At 41.4% G+C, this 19352-nt stretch overlaps 2 protein-coding genes across 8 annotated transcripts in view; one reads left to right on the plus strand and one right to left on the minus strand.

Annotated features, from left to right (window-relative positions):
• Positions 1 to 4223, plus strand: part of LOC113588398 (spectrin beta chain, non-erythrocytic 1) — a 43593-nt gene extending 39370 nt beyond the window's left edge. For all 6 annotated transcript variants that reach the window (XM_027027564.2, XM_027027594.2, XM_027027601.2 and 3 more), the window contains 2 exons: positions 2854 to 2976; positions 3241 to 4223. In XM_027027564.2, the coding sequence (XP_026883365.2) occupies positions 2854 to 2976; positions 3241 to 3488 (371 nt within the window). In that variant the 3' untranslated portion in view covers positions 3489 to 4223. The remainder of the gene's footprint in view (positions 1 to 2853; positions 2977 to 3240) is intronic.
• A 3534-nt stretch (positions 4224 to 7757) lies between these two features.
• On the minus strand, positions 7758 to 18295 carry ntpcr (nucleoside-triphosphatase, cancer-related). Of its 2 annotated transcripts, none has more exons than XM_027026437.2 (5): positions 17791 to 18295; positions 17186 to 17348; positions 17010 to 17106; positions 16405 to 16602; positions 7758 to 8113 (listed from the first exon to the last, which is right to left on the minus strand). In XM_027026437.2, the coding sequence occupies exons 1-5, from the start codon at positions 17822 to 17824 to the stop codon at positions 7997 to 7999; spliced, it is 609 nt and encodes a 202-aa protein (XP_026882238.2). In that variant the 5' UTR covers positions 17825 to 18295; the 3' UTR covers positions 7758 to 7996. The 2 variants fall into 2 exon arrangements, with proteins under 2 accessions (XP_026882238.2, XP_026882246.2); XM_027026445.2 differs by lacking the exon at positions 17791 to 18295 and adding an exon at positions 17659 to 17784.
• Positions 18296 to 19352: the final 1057 nt, after the last annotated feature.

Here is a 19352-nt window from a genome sequence, read left to right on the forward strand (position 1 = left end):
AGGCTATTCACATACTTGTTTATAGATATACACTGGCCAAAAGTATGTGGAAACCTATATGAGGTTGGGCATCTCATGCAACAATCATGGGCATTAATATGGGATTAGCCACACCTATAATTATAATAATATTATTTATGCTGTCACATTACCCTTCACTGGAACTGAAGGGCCTAACTCATTCCTACTACTCTAGAGTCCAGTGGGGATGTGGTTTACACGACCCCAGCCATCTTGGCCTTGCTTACATTCAATGTTGGTTTGTATGCAGCTGCTTAGCCATAGACAAACCAACTCATGATGGTCTTGACCATAGACTGTATATACTGTACGAGTATATGGACTGAACAACGAGTGAAATGTGAAGCCGCTATGGGTTTAATGCTCTCTAGTGGCTGATACAAATTTTAATCACGCAGATTCCCATGTAAGGGAACGGATCAGACTACAAGCCTTCATTTCAAATTACACGTGTAATAATTTTTTTTTAGTAATTATGTTCTGACAATTCTGTAAGGTCCCCTCACATTAATATCTCTCCCAATATTTGTCCTTATGATTAACGGGTTTTATACAAGTTATTTGATGATTTTGAGTGTCGCGATTAGGTGATTGACGGTGTTTTGTTGTGAATTGACAGCTAGGTTAATGTTGACGGTCAAACATGAACGTACAGGCAGCTGACTCGACGTCAGCTATATTAAGCTTAACTTGACATTTTTTACTTTTCCACTGTGTTAATAACGTTGACTGTTCGATGTAATATTTTTGAAGTATGTTGGGGTCAAGTCCTTTTCAGCTAAGGTAGCTAGTTAAGTGGATTGCTTCTAGCATCAACTTCCGTAATGTTAGCAAACAAACTAGCAAACTAGTTTGTTGAAATGTCACCGAAGCACTTAGCATCAAACTTTGGGTTGAGTATTAAAATATTGTTCGTCGTGACACGTTGAATTAAGTGAACAACCTCCTGTAATTCGTAAAATATAATCGGTCGTTGTCAGTCACGTGTGTGAGACGTCTGTGATTGATTCGCCATTTTGGAGTTACTCCTACAGTGAGCGGTAGTTTTCAAGTAACTCATTAAATCAGCAGAGAGAATACCAAACCGAGACAAACGTTCGACGTGGTTGTCAACATGCATTTTTTAAAAGAAAAAAAAAAAGCAACAACAATAAAACACCACAATTAAACCTTACCACATGACATATGGTTTCCATAAGGTTAGCTAACCGCTAACTTCATTTGGTTTCCGGTGACAATGAAACAACCAAGAATAACATTTATGAAAATGTCACTGTAGTTTAAAGAATTTCTTATACTGTAGAAGGAGAAGTGGTAAGCAGGCTAAAGCACACAATGTAACTTAACGTATTAACAACACCAGATTAACTCATTTCTGCAGCTCTCCCTGGGTGTCTTCTTTACTGGACAACCAACCAACCAACGCATGGATACAACACTGACTACGTTAAAAGAAAGAAAAACAGGATTTTGAAACGAATATTAACAAAAGTCATGTTCTTACGTTTTGCGCTGCGAATTATTGGAGCCTCGTTAGATACGTTAGCTATCTCCCCCACTGGCTGTCCACAGCCCTTTTATCCAAGTTGGAAACCTAAAAAACTAGGTTAACCGTTTTGCCTTTTCTGTTGTGGAACTTATTAATGCAGTTTTTCACACAACACGATCGTACCACTTCACCAATAAATGGAAACGATCGCTGAGAAAATGCTCAGTTGACTAAACATCAGAGCCTTGACCACAGAAAAGCTCCAAATTGGCGATTAAACCGCATACACTTCGGTTGACATCTTTCAATGACCGATAGGCGAGTATTATATATCTCATCTTGAGTGACTGAATATGAAGGCTTTGGATCAGATGCTTCCTGTAAAGTCCTTTAGCTATTTTGCCTACGTTAAATGTCAGATTTTTTGCTGGGTAAACTGCTAATATAATTTTTGTGATGAAGAAATTAAGAGTTTCAGTCCAGAATGCGGTTGATGGAAATGAATGCACATATTTGACGTTTATGGGTAACAAGCTAATGAATTACAACGTGTCGTTTTATTATGTTGTTTTTGCTCCCCACTATAAGAGAGAGGGGGCGTGAACTAACAAATTTACTTGGCGATTGTGTGGCAATACAGCCCCGCCTACGGCCTCTACTGCGCATGCTCTGGCTCTAATTTTCATCTACTGTGCAAGCGCACCCAAGGTGGCAGCTCTCATGTCGGCCATCTTGGTGGCTTCAAAAAATTCACAATGGTAGTTAACGGTGACGTACCGTCCATTGTATATGCAGTGTATGGTCCTAACAGTCAGTTCCTCTGCTGTTGTTGCCCCTAGAGGTAGTTTGTTGACTCATACAACAGAGGATAGGCACTTTTATGCTTCAGGTCTTGGCAGCCCCAGTATTTACCAGTTTACTGCTACTTGGCTGAGCTGTTATTGCTCCTAGACGTTTCCATTTGAAAATATTTGCCCTGACAGTTGACTGGGGCAGATCTGCGGCACAGATTTAAATAACTTACTTGCAGCAAAGGTGGCATCCCATGGTAGTGCCACATTTAAATGCAGCAATGCGTATTGCTGAAACCCCGATAATTAAGAGGGGTCTTCACAGACATTTTTCTACATAGTTTATGTTGGATTGTATTTTACATAAAACGGCAGGACATATGCTTTAAATCACCACTAGGGGGCAGTAAAGTGTTAAAGTCAGAGGACATTCATTGTGTACACGGTCACATCTGGCACCTCTTGGGTGGTTTCCATATTTGTAATTACGAATGCCCTCTTTCTGCCATTTTTTCTCTATCTGTCTCTCTCTCTCTCTCCATCTCTGTGTAGACTCTCTTGGTGATTTGCCAGATCAGAAACTCCATTCTCAAAGCTTCAGAGGTCTGTCCTACTCTCTTTGCCCCAGTCAAGACTGCAGCACTAGCAAGAAACGTTCCCACTCCTTCACCTCAGGTACAGCCTTTCAAAGACTGTTGTACCCTCTTAGCTCCATTTGACTATATGTATAAAATATTTCACAGTGGAAGTAGATATCACTAGTAGATAACAGCAGTGTGTTTTGCTGGAACAATTTGGCTGACAAGATTAAACAAAGTAAGCGCACTGTTCTTTCCACTACCAAAGGAATTTTTGCCAGGCTTACCTTGTTGAATGTCTCTCTTAAAATATCTGGATTAATTAACATTTTAAGGAACCTTAATCTCTCCCTGTCTGCAGCAACATACCAAAGGATCAAGCCTGTTAGACTGCCCCCTAAAGGCAGAGGACAGGACAGCAACTCTAGCTACTCTGTGACCCTTTTTATAGGGGATGGAGAGAAGCCATCTGTGTGTAGCAGCACTGCACTGCTCCAGCCCATCAGCAGCAGACAGAAGTCCCCTGAACTGCCTCACATGAGCTATGCCAGCCTCCCACAATCTCAAAGTAAATCTGTCTTTAGGAAGTTCTTTGGGAAGAAGGACTAATTGGGGGCCTTAGTGACACAGTAGGCCAATATGTCACTGTTTCCATGTGCAGGGCACAACTGAAATGTTTGTTGTAGGTTTTTTGTTTTTACTTTGATATATATTTATGATTGAGATGGTGAGAACCATTGTAAGTTTTGAGGTGTTGTATGTTTGTGTCACTGAATCTCATAAAAATAGTCATATAAAACTGACAGATTTCTTGATGTTGGAGTAAAGCTTTTCACCTAACTTTCATTTAAAGATGTGAACTACTTGTGTGACAGTATATGATGAAAATAGGTTAAATGTCTTAGTGTTAATTCATTGACTTTAATTTTTCATTTTATGTCTGGATATATTTTTTCTCATCACTAATCATGAGCTTTGCTGTGTACTTTGAAATTTGTGTGGATTGAAGTTTATTTTCATGATTATCTTTCTTTCTGATATCCACTGGTTTGGTTCCTGTAAGGACAAGAAATTGAGGGATAGATCATTTACTGTGCCTTGTGGAAACTAGAGGAAATGTCTCTTTTCTATCTCATATAAATGTAAAGGAATTATTATTTTCCAAAGTCCCATAGACTGTGATATTATTTACAACCTGTAGTGTGATTGTATATTTGAATTTACACTCTGTCTGACTAAACCTTCACTGTCTGACACTTCTAACATGGAAGCACTGTTTTTTATTCAGACTGTATTCTGTGTTGATAAAGCATAGCACACAATAAATGGAGCGTACATATTCAATGTATATTTCACAAGACATGACCCTGTATTTTACAGGTTTTATTATGGCTGATGTGATTTATGGTCATAAATAGTTTATGTTCATGTTAATTCACAGGGATTACATCAGGTAAAGTGCCTATTTAAACCTCTTAGTGATCACTGCAGATGGGAATTTATTTTGGTTAAATGTTTTTCACTCAACCCTAAAGATATGTAATAAATGGTTTTGTTTGAATGCATATTACAGTTGCTACCCTACTAGTTAGTCTTCAGTTCAACACACTTGTATTGTTCACTCATTCTTTGTTTCTCTCTTTTTCACCATCCCCAAATAGGATTCTAAGATAATGACTTTTTCCCTTATTTTTGAAATATATCACAACATATGACAATATGATGACATGTGATAAGACTCAGAAATGCAATCACCATTTAAAAAATCTGCACACCAGACCAAAGACTTAGTCCACCAAGCTGAGCATTAAACATGGTTTTACATATGAAACGCTCTCATGACTTGAAGCTAGGAGTCACTCGGTACAAATCTAGTGTTAAAAGTCTGTGCAGACATAATTAGTGCATGTTTGATATAAAACTAAAATAAAAGAGAAGTTTTATGATAAATTGATAATAAAAAATGAATATTCAATTTATCAGCCTAAATGAATCAATTAAGCTGCAAAGGTTGAGAAAAGTCTGATAGTAAACAATGACCTTCACCATGTTTTGTATTAAGGGATTAGTGAGCATTAAATAATAAAATAATTAAATGTGCTCTGCACTAAAGCAGGAGAGTCTCTTATTGCAAGGATAAGAAATGTGTTTTCACATAATGGAGTTCTTTAACATCCCATAAACTAAGGCCGTTTTCTGGTGTTAGCATCACTTTGTTTGACATGACACTGATAAATGACTCTAGCTAAAAGGAGTACTGACTAGTTGTCACTCATCAATTAAGCCAGTGGTAGAGAACAATCCATCTCTTGCTCTAGCGCATGTCAGTGGGCTGTGGTGGCGTGAACAGGAGAGGAACTGGTCAATGGCAGGTCACAGGGTGTGTTGTCTCCACTATCCGAATTGAGGAGAGAATGATCTCCTACCATCCTCCTGCAAACAGGTCTAGCACATCACTTTATTGCAGATCTGATTTTACCTCCTTGTAATATATATGGGTGAAGAGCAAGATTTATTATGGGCAAATCCAGAGTCATAGTTGTTTGAACAGTCCAATGTCAGTGAACCAATACAAAGAGTCCGGGAATACATGATGAACTAAATAAAACAAAAGCACACGATGACAAACGGGATGCAGGCTTTGACAAAGAGGCTAGGATAAACGAAGGCTAGAATAAACACAAGGCTAGGAAACACAAACTAGGACTTACAAACAGGCTAAGAAGCACATGGAGACTAGAATTACAATTAGAATTACCAGCAAAACAGGCAAAAAGGCAGGGTGAATGTATGTATGTATATATATATATATATATATATATATATATATATATATATGAACTAATAAGAGTTAAACAAGACACAGGTGCTACAAATGAAGTGCGGAGAAAATGAAACACTGAACCAAAACAAAGACGAGAGACAGAAATACCATAACAATGAGGATGCTAGGTGGTGATTATATGCTGTCTGAAAATAAAAATGCCAATTTTAACCATTTCCTGCCACAATTGACCCTGTGTGTCATGAGAAAGTCTTTTCCCTGATGTGATTGATGTGTCCCTTAGGGGTCCACTCCTTGCCCTTTTTTGTTATTCTCACTGCTTCCCAGTATCTTGGTGTGTCATACCACACAGTGATTCATTAGACCCTAGATCAGATGTCTGGGCTATAGGAGTAGGAGTATGAGGAGTGTGAAGTGACTGGCAAATTAACTTTCCTTTGGTGAATTCCTTCAGGCTGGTATCTGTCATCAGCTTTACTCTTCAGAAGAAATGCATTAACAGGTATGTTTTGGTCCAAAGAAACAAAAAGCTCTTTAATATCTATTTTTTAGTCTTAGTTTTAGCTTTATCTAGAATATTCTAATTTTCAAAGTGGGTCTGCATGTGCTGTCTCTCTGGATAGTTGAGCAGTCTGAGCTCAGACTGGAGCTCTTGGCGGCAGTTGCTCAGGTCACCTGTGGTTCAGGCCTTTACTGTCACTTCTTTTCTGTGGTTCTCTTTCACTCCTTTGATCTGTACCTTCAGAGAGGAAACTGAACACTGCTGGTTTTAAAGGAAGACACGATGCAGTCCATGTGGTTTAACAATCACAGCGGGGTGGAAGTGCTTTTGGAAGAAAGATCAGCAGTTTGTGAACACATAATGTCAGATTTTTGGTGTTCACCATAACATAAGACCATGGTTATTTAAAAGTTAAAACTTTTTCTGGTTTCTGTAAATATTAAATAAATACTTAATTGAAATGCCTATAATATTGGAAACAGTTTGCTGCATTATTTAAATCTTATGATATCTAATCTCCACTATCATTTACAAACTTTCTAGGAAAGGACCAGATAATCAGATTGTGCACATCAACAATATAGAAATGAAACCAGATTCAAGACCTCTGAATAGGCTTATAAAGTCCTATGTGAACTACTATGATAGTAATGATATGGCTACAGATCCTGCCGCGACTGTCTGGCAATGCCACCCCATTGATGCCATCTGTATACATTCCCACATGCTGTTATAGGTGGCATGCATCCAAAAAATGACTGAGTGTTGGTAGGATGCCCTTCAGTGTTTTGAAAGTTAAAGTAGCTTTATGGAAATAGCTGTTTCCTACTGTAATGTTAACTAACCCAGTGCACTCTCAATTTTCAATCCTAACAGGGCTATTGTAAAATGCACTGCTGTTCTGTGGTGTTAACCATGTTTTTTTTTTAATATGATGTCCCAACATTGCACAAGCATGAATTCTTAAAGATGCTTCTTATCATGTCTTGCAAGTTACTATTAAAATATGTTAAGAAATATTAAAGCACCCCCCTATCTTCCATTATCATGTTTCATATTTGGATTGTCTCAGGATTTACTTTAATTCTGATTACACTTTTCACTATAATGCGTCCTGTGTGACCAGTTGAGCTCTGACCTTACCTTCCTGCTTAAAAAGCTCACCAACCCACACATTGTTTCTGTTTTCTTGAAACCTATTGTAAATGTGGTTCCTCACAGGCTATTAACAGTATATTATACGCTATCAAATATGTGCATAAACCGTCTATAGCAGGCAACAAATACTGGTTTATTTTGCAATATGTGATGCTCAGGCTCATGGCACACTCTTTTCTGTATAAAAGAAGCATTCAGTTTGGCTTCCTCCAGCTCCAGCTAAAGATTTTAAAGAATGTTTATGGGTTGAAAAAAGTGCATAATATCTCCTCTGCTTATCTCTGTAATAACTCCAGGACATGTCCGTGTACTCCTTTATTGAGGAAACTGGTCCAGTTGCCCTCTTCCTTACCTCCTTTGACAATGAGCAATAATGTAGAAGACCATTTATTTTGAGAAACTATTCAGGAATGAGAATCTGTCAGTGCAAATAAATTTTAAATGTGACATTAAACTGCTTTATTCTTGACCAGAAAACATGAAAGTTGGACTACTCCAAAGCCTTCAGAAATATGCGAGAGATTCTCCTAGATGTTGGGAAGAATTTATTACTGATTATCGAAACAAAAAAAAGTCAATAGCAGTATTCCAGAAACAAAACAAAACAGTCCCACAGAACTGATTCTTCCCAAGCTGCTTTTGCTTATTGTTAATGAGGATTTTTAGCAAGTTTTACCCTGAAGTGCCATTGTCTGTTCCGCCTGTCTTCTTGCCAGTTGGTATCTTTAGACATTCCTTCACTGCAGTCACAATTTCGTCAAAGACAGCATCTCTGTTCTCCTTCGTAATCTGTGTGATTTCAAAGGCAAAATGCAGGACATGAGTTCATTAACACTTACCAAACATTTGCCTTTTCTTTGTACCAAAACAACCACTAACACTAGTCAGCAAGAGAAAAAAATATGAGGGGAGTAATTTGCATTAAGCAATGTATAATATCTTGATGCCACAGTGGCAAAGAACCATAGTGAACTTTACTGTAACTGTGCTGGCCTACATCAGGCACTCTTGGCTGTTTGTCTGCACTGGAGACAGCACAGTTTTACATGCCTTTCGGTAGATCTTTGTGTGTGTGAGACATGCTGGTCTGTCCATGCAGACACATAAGTATGTTTTTTCCTTGTTGGTAAACAGCAAAAGTGTAACCCTGCCGAACCATTCCTCTGTTAATATACAGCTATGTAAATTACTTTACCTAGGAAAAATGAAATATATTACTGTTCAGGCCACTGCAGGTCAAACAAAGTTACCCTGGCACTTATTCATCAAACTTGTGTATCATGAAATGTGGTCATAAAATGGGCTTTAAAGCAAATTGATTGCATTCCAGTTTTTTTTTCTTTTCTTCTTTATAGCTTCTTTGATGCCAGTTATGAGGATACCAAATAACAGACCACTTGTTGCAGTGAGTGCAGACACAAGTACTTTTTAAAGCTTCAGTAAAATTTCTTTTCTTTTCTCCTGAATTAGTATGCTGTCCATTACTTCATTTCCTTCCATCTTCGGTTATCTGTGACATTGGTGGCACAGAAGAAGCGAGAGGCAAGTTAGAGCCAAAGTGCTCTTTATTCTCCATTCAATAAAATTAGGTAGAAGCTCCCACAGCAGTAGTCTGCTAATGTGCAGCGTCCTCTCCAGGGACATGCAGAATTAATAGTGGAGAAAACAAGAAACAGGTGTATCACATTAATAGGTAGGTGATTGTGAGCGAGGCAGGAATGAAGTACGGCCCCCCTCTGGAGTAGGCGTGTCCATCCTGACGGATGGCCGACCAACCTTGACAGAACCCCCCCGAAGACCCCGCCAGCCTCCTAGAGCGCAGCCGATCTGGCCACCGCGGAGTGGGCTTTAGTGGGTGTTTCCTGTGGAAAGAGGCAATGAGGTCGGGTTCCAACTGCAGTCCTCCAGGCCATACCCCTCCCAGTCCACATGGAGTCCATCAGATGGAGTCCATCAGAGTCCTTACCCTGTTCCTTCCACCTCCAGAGGTGGGGGCGGGGAGCCTGAGGAAATGCCCTCCTCTGTGAGGGGACCCTCCACCACCGGCTTCAGAGCCGGTATGTTGAAGGCCCTTGATGCTCGACTGCTCCCTGGTAGGCTAATTCGGTACGTGACGTCGTTAATCTTCCCGGTGATAGTATATGGGCCTTCGTACCTCGCAGCTAGCTTCCCTGTAGGACCTGCTTTACTGTCTTTCCTGGCTACCCATACTCTCTGCCCATGTCCATACTGTGGGGTCTCTCCCCTTCTCTTATCGGCTTTCCATTTATATACGGCAATCGCCTTGCACAGTCGCTGGTGTGTCTCATCTCATATCCGCTAGCTGCGTCTGCACCACTGTTCTAACGCAGGCTGCTCTGAGAGAGGGGGTTCCACAGGTAGAGCGGTGGTGGGTATCCAAGGACACACTCAAAAGGGGTTAGTGCCTGCATGGCACAGGGAATTCTGCAAGTATTTGGCCCAGGTGAGGTAAGTGCTTCACGTTTCAGGGTTTCACTGACTGTACAGATGCATAAACTTACCCAATAATTGATTCATTCTTTCCATCTGACCGTTCGGGGTGATAGCCGGACGTTAGGCTGACTGTGATGTTCAGCTTTCCGAGTGGTTCCTTCCACACCTGAGATGTAAACTGTGGTCCCCTGTCGGAAACGATATCTTCCGGCAAACCGAACTGTCTGACAACATGACGGAAGAGTAAATCCGCTGTTTCCAACACTGTGGGTAGACCTGACAGAGAACAAACTGGACCATCTTTGAAAACTGATTCACTATTTTCAGGATCACCATATTACCCTTGGAGATTGGTGATAAAATCCACAGCAAGGTGAGACCATGGTCTTGGGTGGGTTAGGCAGGGGAAGCAGCTTACCAGCGTGTGGAATGCATGGTGTTTTCCTACGAGCGCACTCCGCACAAGAAGCCACGTACTTTACCATGTCCCTGTTCATAGCCGGCCACCAGTAGTGTGCACCTAACAGCTGGCCCGTGCGCGTAGATCCTGGGTGGCCCGTTCCCATCGCTGTGTATACCCATGTGATGAAGGAGCCACGATGTCTGGGTGGCATGTAGAGGTGGTTGGGTGGACAGTGTGGGTGAGGGTTAGCAGCTTCTATCTGTCGATCTACCTCCCAGCTCAGAGATGCCAGGCTCTGAACAGGACACTTGGGCTTCTTGGTTGGACTGGTGAGAGAGCGCGTCTGACCTCACGTTCCTCTCTCCTGGTCTATAGGTAACGCTAAAATTAAATCTGGAAAAGAAGAATGCCTTGCCTGGAGTTCAGTCTTTTTGTGGTCTGGAGGTATTCTAAGTTTTTGTGGTCAGTGATCACCTTAAATGGGTGCCGTGCTCCCTCTAACCAGTGTCTCCACTCTTCGAAAGAGAGTTTCATCGCGAACAGTTCGTGATCACTGACCCCGTAATTCCTCTTGGCCGGGCTCAGATTCCTGGAGAGGTAGGCTATGGGGTACAGCTTACCTCCCTTTTCCTTGTGCTGAGACAGCACTGCACCCACTCCCACATCAGACGTGTCTACCTCTACCACAAAAGGCGTCCTTGGATCTGGCTGCTGCAGTACCGGCGTGATGGAAAAAGTATTTTTTAGCTCCTCAAATGACTTTACCACCTTGGGGTTCCAATTCAATCGCTTGATCTGCCCCCTGAGCAGAGCCATAAGGGGTTGAGCCAGTGTGCTGAAAGTCCTATAGAAAAAGTCTATAGAAAAAAAGTCTATAGAAATTAGTGAACCCTATGAAACGCTGCAGAGCCCTACATGTGTGTGGTCTCGGCCAGTCCTTGACTGCCTCCACCTTACCTGGTTGCATATGAACACTGCCCTCCTGGATGATATAGCCCAGGAGGTTTATCTCACTGCGGTGAAATTCACACTTCTTGGCTTTGCAGTATAGGAAATTACACAAGAGGGTAAGGAGGACAGAGCGCACATCACAAACATGTTGGTCCCAGGAGGAGGAATAGATCAGTATGTCATCGATATAAGCGACGATGGATCAACCCAAAAACTCCTTCAGGATCTCGTTAAGGTACGCTTGGAAAACAGAGGGTGTTGTGACTAGACCGCAGGGTAGGACTAGGTATTCATAATGTCCTGAGGACGTACTGAATACCGTCTTCCACTCGTCGCCCTCTCTAATCCTTATGAGATTATATGCGTTGTGCAGGTCTAGTTTGGTGAAACACCTAGCTCTCCTTTACTGCTCAAGTGCAGCTGGAACCAAGGGAAGGGGATATGGGTACTGCACGAGCAGTTTGTATAGCCCCTGGCAATCCACACAGGGTCTCAGACCCCCATCTTTTTTTTTCCACAAAGAAGATGCTGGTGGAGGCGGGGGATGTAGAGGGGCAGATGTATACCTGGCCCAGGGTTTCCATAATGTACTATTCCATGGTTCTTTCCTCCTCTTGGGAGAGCGGATAGACTCGACAAATGGGAGGTACTGCTCCCTCCATAAGAGGGATGGCACAATCCCAGTCACGATGGAGAGGGACCTGTGTGGCTTTAGCAGGGCTGAACACCTGTGCCAGATCCTCGTACTCTTAAGGAATGGTGAAGAGTTTATCAGCCTCTGGACTCTCAACTGATGTCACCTGCAGAGACACATTTTGGTTGGGAACACATTGTCCTTCGTAAGAGGGCTTCCAATGAAGGATGCGGTTCTCAGTCCACAACAGGTGCGGGTTGTGGAGACGTAACCACAGTAAACCTAGTGTAATAGGATGAGAAAGGGAGGAAAGGAGGTAAAAGGCAATGTTCTCAATGTACTCCACTTTTGTTTCAAGGCTTACATCAGGAGTGACGTGAGTAATGTAGCCTGACCCCACTGGTCCTCCGTCAAGCACTTGCATGCTTAGGAGGGAGGGTAATGTGATGGCTCTGATCACCAACTTCCTCGCGAACCCCCAGTCCATAATATTAACTGCGGCTCCGGAATCGACCAGTGCGAGGGCAGAAAGCAAACGGCCTTTATAAGAGACCCGAACAGGCATCTTAAATAATGAAAGGTTCAGAGAGTGACTCACCGGATTGCCTTTCTTCTTGCATTTCCCAGGCTTGTGCCCTATCCTAGCCACGCCGAGTTGCATAGGTTCCTCTGAGGCCAGCCCCTGGCCGGACGTTGTGGTCTCCTCCCAAGGAGGTAGTCCTTAGTGGAGGTGGTGGCGTCTTTCTTGCAGGAGTCGGTCGCATGTCATGGAGATGTGGATTATTTCGTTTAGGGTGGTAGCCTCCTATTTGCAGGCCAATTCCGCCTGTAGTTCCGCTCTCTTGCCATTTACGAATGCATCCACCTGAGCAGGTTTGTTCCAGTGGGCTCCAGCAGCTAGCATCTGAAATTCCATGGCATACTTGGTAGCAGGCATCAGTCATTGCCTCAGACGTAGCAGAGCCTGTCTGCAGAAGCTCCCCTGATGAGAGTGGTAAAACACCGATCTCAGTTCCTGGACGAATTTAACACTAAAGCAGTCCCACACGCCTTCCCTGTGAACCTGGAGATCATAAACACCACCTTGGCGTGATCTGGCATACGGGGTTGATATCCAAAAAAGAGTTCACACTGTACAATAAATACAACAACCCCTGTAAGCCTCAGGAGTGGCGATTACACCTTACATCACCTCCTGGATAGGCGAGGTAACGGGAGAAGTTGCACGCTGCTCAGGGCCCGTGGCCAGGCGATTCACATGCTGCCCAAGGCTTTGTACCAGAGAATGAATCTCTCCAATCTCCTGCCTTTGCTGCGCCAGTGCCGCCATCTGGGTAGCCAGCAGGTGAGCCCAATCAGGGCTGCTTGCCTCGCTTCCGGGGGGCTGCACATTCTGTGACGTTGGCGGCACAGAAGAATCGAGAGGCAAGTTAGAGCCAAAGTGCTCTTTATTCTCCATTCAACAAAATTATAAGTTAACCCACAAACAACTAAAAAGATAATATGTTCAGAGGTTCTGGGTAGTGGCGCACTAAGTAGAAGCTCCCACGGCAGTAGTCCGCTAATGTGCACCTAGCCCAGGGACTTGCAGAATTAAATAGCGGAGAAAACGAGAAACAGGTGTATCATATTAATAGGTAGAGGATTGTGAGCGAGGCAGGAATGAAGTGCGGCCCCTCTCTGGAGTAGTTGTGTCCACCCTGGCTGATGGCTGACCAACCATGTCATTACCAGAATGTTTTCTTTTTATTGGATCAGCATCGCAGCACCCACACATAATTGTTTCACATAATTATTTGAAGGGGGGGGGGATTAATTATTCCATATCATTGGCACATGTAAGAGAGTGTTGTTTGTATATTTGTTTCAGTACACTTCAAACCTATTAATCAACTGCACATGCTACATTACTGCTTATTTTGATATATGACAGTTCCATGAATCAGATATGGAGCAGTTCTCAAAATTTGAATACATAATCAGTTGTACATCATTGAATTCGGGTGTTCCAATCCCATCCATTGCCACAGATGTAAAACCAAGTACCTAGGGATGCAGACTGCTTGTACAAACATTTGTGAAAGAATGGGATGCTCTCAGGAGCTCAGTAAATTCCAGCATAGTACCTTGATAGGATGCTACCTGTGCAACAAGTCCAGTTGTGAAATGTCCTCGCTACTAAACATTCCACAGTCAACTGTGAATGGTATTATAATAAAGTGGAAATGATTGCGAAAGACAGCAACTCAGCCACAAAGTGGTAGGCCATGTAAAATGACAGAGCGGGGTCAGTGGATGCTGAGGCGCATAGTGCGCAGAGGTCGGCAGATTTCTGCAGAGTGAATCGCTACAGACCTCCAAACTTCATGTGGCCTTCAGATTAGCTCAAGAACAGTGCATAGTGAGCTTCATGGAATGGGTTTCCATGGCCAAGCAGCTGCATCCAAGCTTTACATGACCAAGCACAATGCAAAGCGTTGGATGCAGTGGTATAAAGCACACCACCACTGGACTCTAGAGCAATGGAGACGTGTTCTCTGGAGTGATGAATCACGCTTCTCTGTCTGGCAATCCAATGGACGAGTCTGGGTTTGCCGGTTGCCAGGATAACAGTACTTGTCTGACTGCACTGTGCCAAGTGTAAAGTTTTGTGTAGGGGGGATTATGATGTGGGGTTGTTTTTCGGGAGCTGGGCTCGGCCCCTTAGCGCCAGTGAAAGGAACTGTTAATGCTTCAGCATACCAAGAGATTTTGGACAATTTCATGCTGCTAACTTTGTGGGAACAGTTTGTGGATAGCCCCTTCCTGTTCCAACATGACTGCGCACCAGTGCACAAAGCAAGGTCCATAAAGACATAGATGAATGAGTTTGGTGTAGAAGAACTTGAAGGGCCTGCACAGTCTTGACCTCAACCCAATAAAACACCTTTGGGATAAATTAGAACGGAGACTGTGAGCCAGACCTTCTCATCCTTCTCATGTCTGACCTCACAAATGCACTTCTGGAAGAATGGTCAAAAATTTCCATAAACACACTCCTAAACCTTGTGGAAAGCCTTCCCAGAAGAGTTGAAGCTGCTATAGCTGCAAAGAGGCTGACATCATATTAAACCCTATGGATTAAGGTTGGGATGTCACTCAAATACATATCCTTGATGTATCTTTGAAGAAAAAGTGTAATTGTTTCCAAAAAACTTAAATAAGTAAAACATGCAGAGAGTGCAATTGCACTCACTTACAATAAGAGCACTACACTGTGCGCACAATTATTAAGCAAGGGAGTATTTTGACCCTATAATCATTTTAATACATATTGTCCAACTCCAATCTGTATAAACTTGAATGCTTATTGGGTTTAAGCATATCAGGTGGTGTGTATTTGTGTAATGAGAGAATGTGTGGCCTAAGGAGGTCAACACCCTATATCAAGGTGTGCATAATTATTAGGCAGCTTCTTTTCCTCAGGCAAAATGGGTCAAAAAACTGACTCTCAAAAGTCAAAAATTGCAAAAGGTCTTTTAAAGGGATGCAGCAAAATTGCTAAGATATTGAGGTGTGATCACAGAACCATCAAATGTTTTGTTGCAAATGGTAAACAGAGTTGCAAGAAACACAAATTAAGTGCCAAAGACACAAATTAAGACACAAATTAAGTGCCAAAGATTTGAGAAGAATATGGGCCTGTGGCTGGATCAGTAACAGGCACAGAGCTCCACTTTGACTCAGAAGCCAGCAAGGTGGAGGTGGGTTACTGCTATGGGCTGGTATTATTAAAGATGGACAAGTTGCACCTTTTCGGGTTAAAGATGGACTCAAAATCAACTCCAAAACCTACTGCCAGTTTTTAGGAGACACTTTCTTCAAGCAGTGGTACAGCACAAAGTCTGCATCTTTCAAGAAGACTATTACTTTTATGCAGGTCAATGCTCCGTTGCATGCATCAAAGTACTGCACCACATGGCTAGCCAGTAATGGCCTTAAAGATGAAGGAATAATGACACCTTTCCTCACCTGCCCTAAACCCTATTGAGAACTTGTGGGCCCTTCTTAAATAGGAGATTTACGGTGAAGGAAACCGCTCTCTCAACAGTGTCTGGGAGGCTGCGGTTGCTGCTGCACAAAACATTGATTGTCAATAAATTAAGAAACTGACAGACCCCATTCCTGTTATTGAAAGGAAGGGTGGCTATATTGGTCACTTTTTTTTTAAATGTCAGAAATGTTTATTTGTAAATTGAGTTGTTTGTTTCTTATTCTCACTTTAACAGATGACAATAAACAAGTGAAATAGGAACATTTCTGTTGGTCATTTAGATGCATAATAAATCTGCACAAGAATAGCTGCCCAATAATTATGTGTACATAGATATTTTCCAAAACCTCTCTTTTAATTTCTTAAATATTCAGGTTTGAGGTTTATTAACATTTTGGATTGCCCGAGAGCACTGTAGTTGTTCAATAATAAAATGAATCCTCAAAAATACAACTTGCCTAATAATTGTGTAAACGCAATAAAAAAAACATCGCTGATATGAACATTACTACCAACATAGATGTGCAAAAGTAAAAAATAAAACTGAAAGAATGCTTTAATTAAATTGAAAATTTTGTGCAGGTTAAAATCCAACACATACTTACCATAAAGACCTTGACATCCTTCCTTGCCCTTATCTCCTCCACTAGGCCCAGGGGTTTTCCTTTAGGGGTGGGGATGGTTCCCAGAATGCAGTCTGAGCTGTCCAGAGCTTGCCTAACAGCCTGGATAAATGTCTGGCTGAAGAGTTCCATCTTCCCAATCTCATCAATGACAAACACTCTCCTGCTTCCCTCACCCATCTGTGAGAAGGAATGCAGGACAAGAATGAACACCACAACACATTTAAAATGTCCTCTGTGGAAGCCAATTGAGTAAAGGTTTTCACTATCTCCAAGTCAAGATTCATGCAAATATGATACTTGATTCTAATCTACACTAACATGAAAATGTTCCAAATGTTCCCAAAGAGGAAAACTGAATCAATTAAATTATAGCTACATAGCCTACATGAAAGGTAAAACACATACACCACATGGAAGCAACATGCTTTATAAGTTTAAACAGATTTTAATACTTTAAACAGAACAGGTTGAACAGGTTTGCAGGTGAACCTTGTACCTAAAATATTATAACTTGGCTCAGAATGCTCAATATTGTTGTTGTTATAATTTTGCTCAAAGTTAAATACATTTGTGTGTTTACTTACATTCTGGAAAAGCGGCAGAGCAAGATTTTCAAATGAAGAAAGATCAACAACATACTGGCTGACCTTATATGCACGTTTCCCAACTGAGCCTTCATTTCTAATATAAAAGACAAAATGCTGGTTGGAAGAGCTACAGAAAGAGGGTTGGATTGTCATTTACTGAGAAAATGTCATACCCCACTCTGGACAGGGGTCCTCTTTCTCCAGTCACTGTGACTACATCGAAGCCCACTCTCCTCCCACTCTCTCTAACCTCCTCTGTATAAAATCCATTGAGGCTCACACCACCAGAAACCATCACCTCACACACCTTCTGGACTAGTGTGGTCTTCCCAACCCCTGAGTAAGGTCACTCAATGTCATTCAAAACTGATATGTTACAAGTAGGGACAATGGCATTCAAAATTAATATAAAGTTAGCTATAGGAATTGCACTGAAAATGTCTGTAACGTTACATAGCTAGATACTTAAACAAGACTAAATTTACTTTCAGGAGGGCATAGATTATCCTTTGTGAATTACATACTGCGATTGGAGTTTTTACTTATTTCACACGAGACACAAGACTAATGTTTACATTCATGTGTATATCACGCTGAGTGGGGAAAATTCGCTAGATAAAAGCTACTATCATATAACTTACGTTACCTGCCTATTCATCACAAAACAGGGATAGCAGCTACAGCTAAAGTATGCACCCAGTGGATTGTTTATGAACCCTCTCAAAGCGAATTTAAAACGCGATCAATGACGTATTAACTGGATTGATTAGAAAGCTACCTGGAAGACCTGTCAAAAAGACGTGTTTTATCATTGTAAATGTAAAGACTTATTTGCTGAATCCACTAGAAGGCATACACGTATGTCAGCTTAAGCAGAAACTTTCTAGAGAACCGTCTCTCAGTAATGTCTTCCGGGTTTGTCAGACGCTAGAGACGTCCACGAGCGAGTCCATTGTGAATGGGGGTGAATGGAGCTCAATTGAGCTAAACAGCTAAAAAGAAATAATTAAAATAGTTTCTTGCTCAGACATTTCTTATAGCAAATCGGTTTGGACAGTAGGACACTAGCATTTCTGCTACTTCAACATCATCTCACCAACCAATAAGCGCTCAGCAGAAATACTGCCCCAAACCCGTGTACTGTAGGAAAAAAAAAAAGATACATTTTCTTTGCTATTTTAGTTTAATGCTATGCGTCTACTTTCCAAAATTAAAGTACGATCATAGCCAAGTGGTGAGATCTATTTGAATAACCTTTTTAGCCGTTTAGCTTTATTCACCCCCATTCCTTTTGGATTCTCTCGCGGGCGGCTCTGTGGTCTGACAAACCCGGAAGGCATTTTTATTTGCAAGAAACCACATATAAATGAAGAAAAGTATATCAAAAGAAAGAAAAAAACAAACAAAAAGAACAACAAAAGAACAAAAGAATATCACCAGGATTCATATAGAACTGAAAAGCTTTAACATGGATTTACAATGTTTTTGTTTTGCTGCAGACACAATTTCACTAATATAGACATGTAATTACATAGATTCGTGCGTTCAAAGGACATGTGTGAACATATTATTAGCTATACTTATAATCAAGTTTATTATAAAGCAAGCATCGGGGTTAAGTAAAGGGTCACCAAAAAGAAATTTTAAAAAGAGGCCAGCCTAGAAAAAAATAAGAAAATAGACCATAAAGTAGGAAATAAGTGTTCAATGGATTCTGTAACCCTTTTACAAAAAAACAAACAAAACAAAAAAAACAAGCAACACACACACACACACACGCAAACTCAAATAGAAACATTTACTCTAAGTTCCATTAACAGGGTAGCAAAGTACCATTAACAGGGCAGCATCTATACAATATTTTATAAAGTCCAAATTGAGCGGTTGTTTTATCTTCCAGATGACCTCTGAAGGTTTACTAATGGATTGGATTTATGAGATAAACGCTGCCTTATAAAATTATTGTCTGTCACGCAACCGCCCTCAGTCCGTGACTACAACTCCCTTCTTCCCCGGTACAACCTCGCCAAATCCTCATCATCAGTTTACTAGTGTCATCTGTGTCCAATCTCTGCTACGCTATTTATTCTCTCCGGTTCCATTCATTCCCTGCGAAGTATTATCGCTGATCTATCTCGTGTACTTAGCGATTCCCTGTTGTGTATATATCTGGCTATTGCCCTCGCCTGTTTCGCTACAAATAAAACTCGGCTATCCGCAAGCGTCTGGCCTGTTCTAAGATGTCGCTTTGTCACATTTCTTATCCACTGAATTAATACCATTTACAGAAATCACTGCTCTTTAAAGACAAATATTTTGTAACATTGTGATTACCTTTAA

This window comes from Electrophorus electricus, chromosome 11, assembly GCF_013358815.1.
Source record: "Electrophorus electricus isolate fEleEle1 chromosome 11, fEleEle1.pri, whole genome shotgun sequence".
Taxonomy (NCBI): domain Eukaryota; kingdom Metazoa; phylum Chordata; class Actinopteri; order Gymnotiformes; family Gymnotidae; genus Electrophorus; species Electrophorus electricus.

Coding starts and splice junctions, on each gene's coding strand:
- ntpcr (XM_027026437.2), bottom strand. CDS start 17,824: ATGATAAAACACGTCTTTTTGACAGGTCTTCCAG. Junction 17,349..17,790: donor CTTTTTGACAGGTCTTCCAG/GTAGCTTTCTAA, acceptor GACCTTACTCAG/GGGTTGGGAAGACCACACTA. Junction 17,107..17,185: donor GGACCCCTGTCCAGAGTGGG/GTATGACATTTT, acceptor CTTTTATATTAG/AAATGAAGGCTCAGTTGGGA.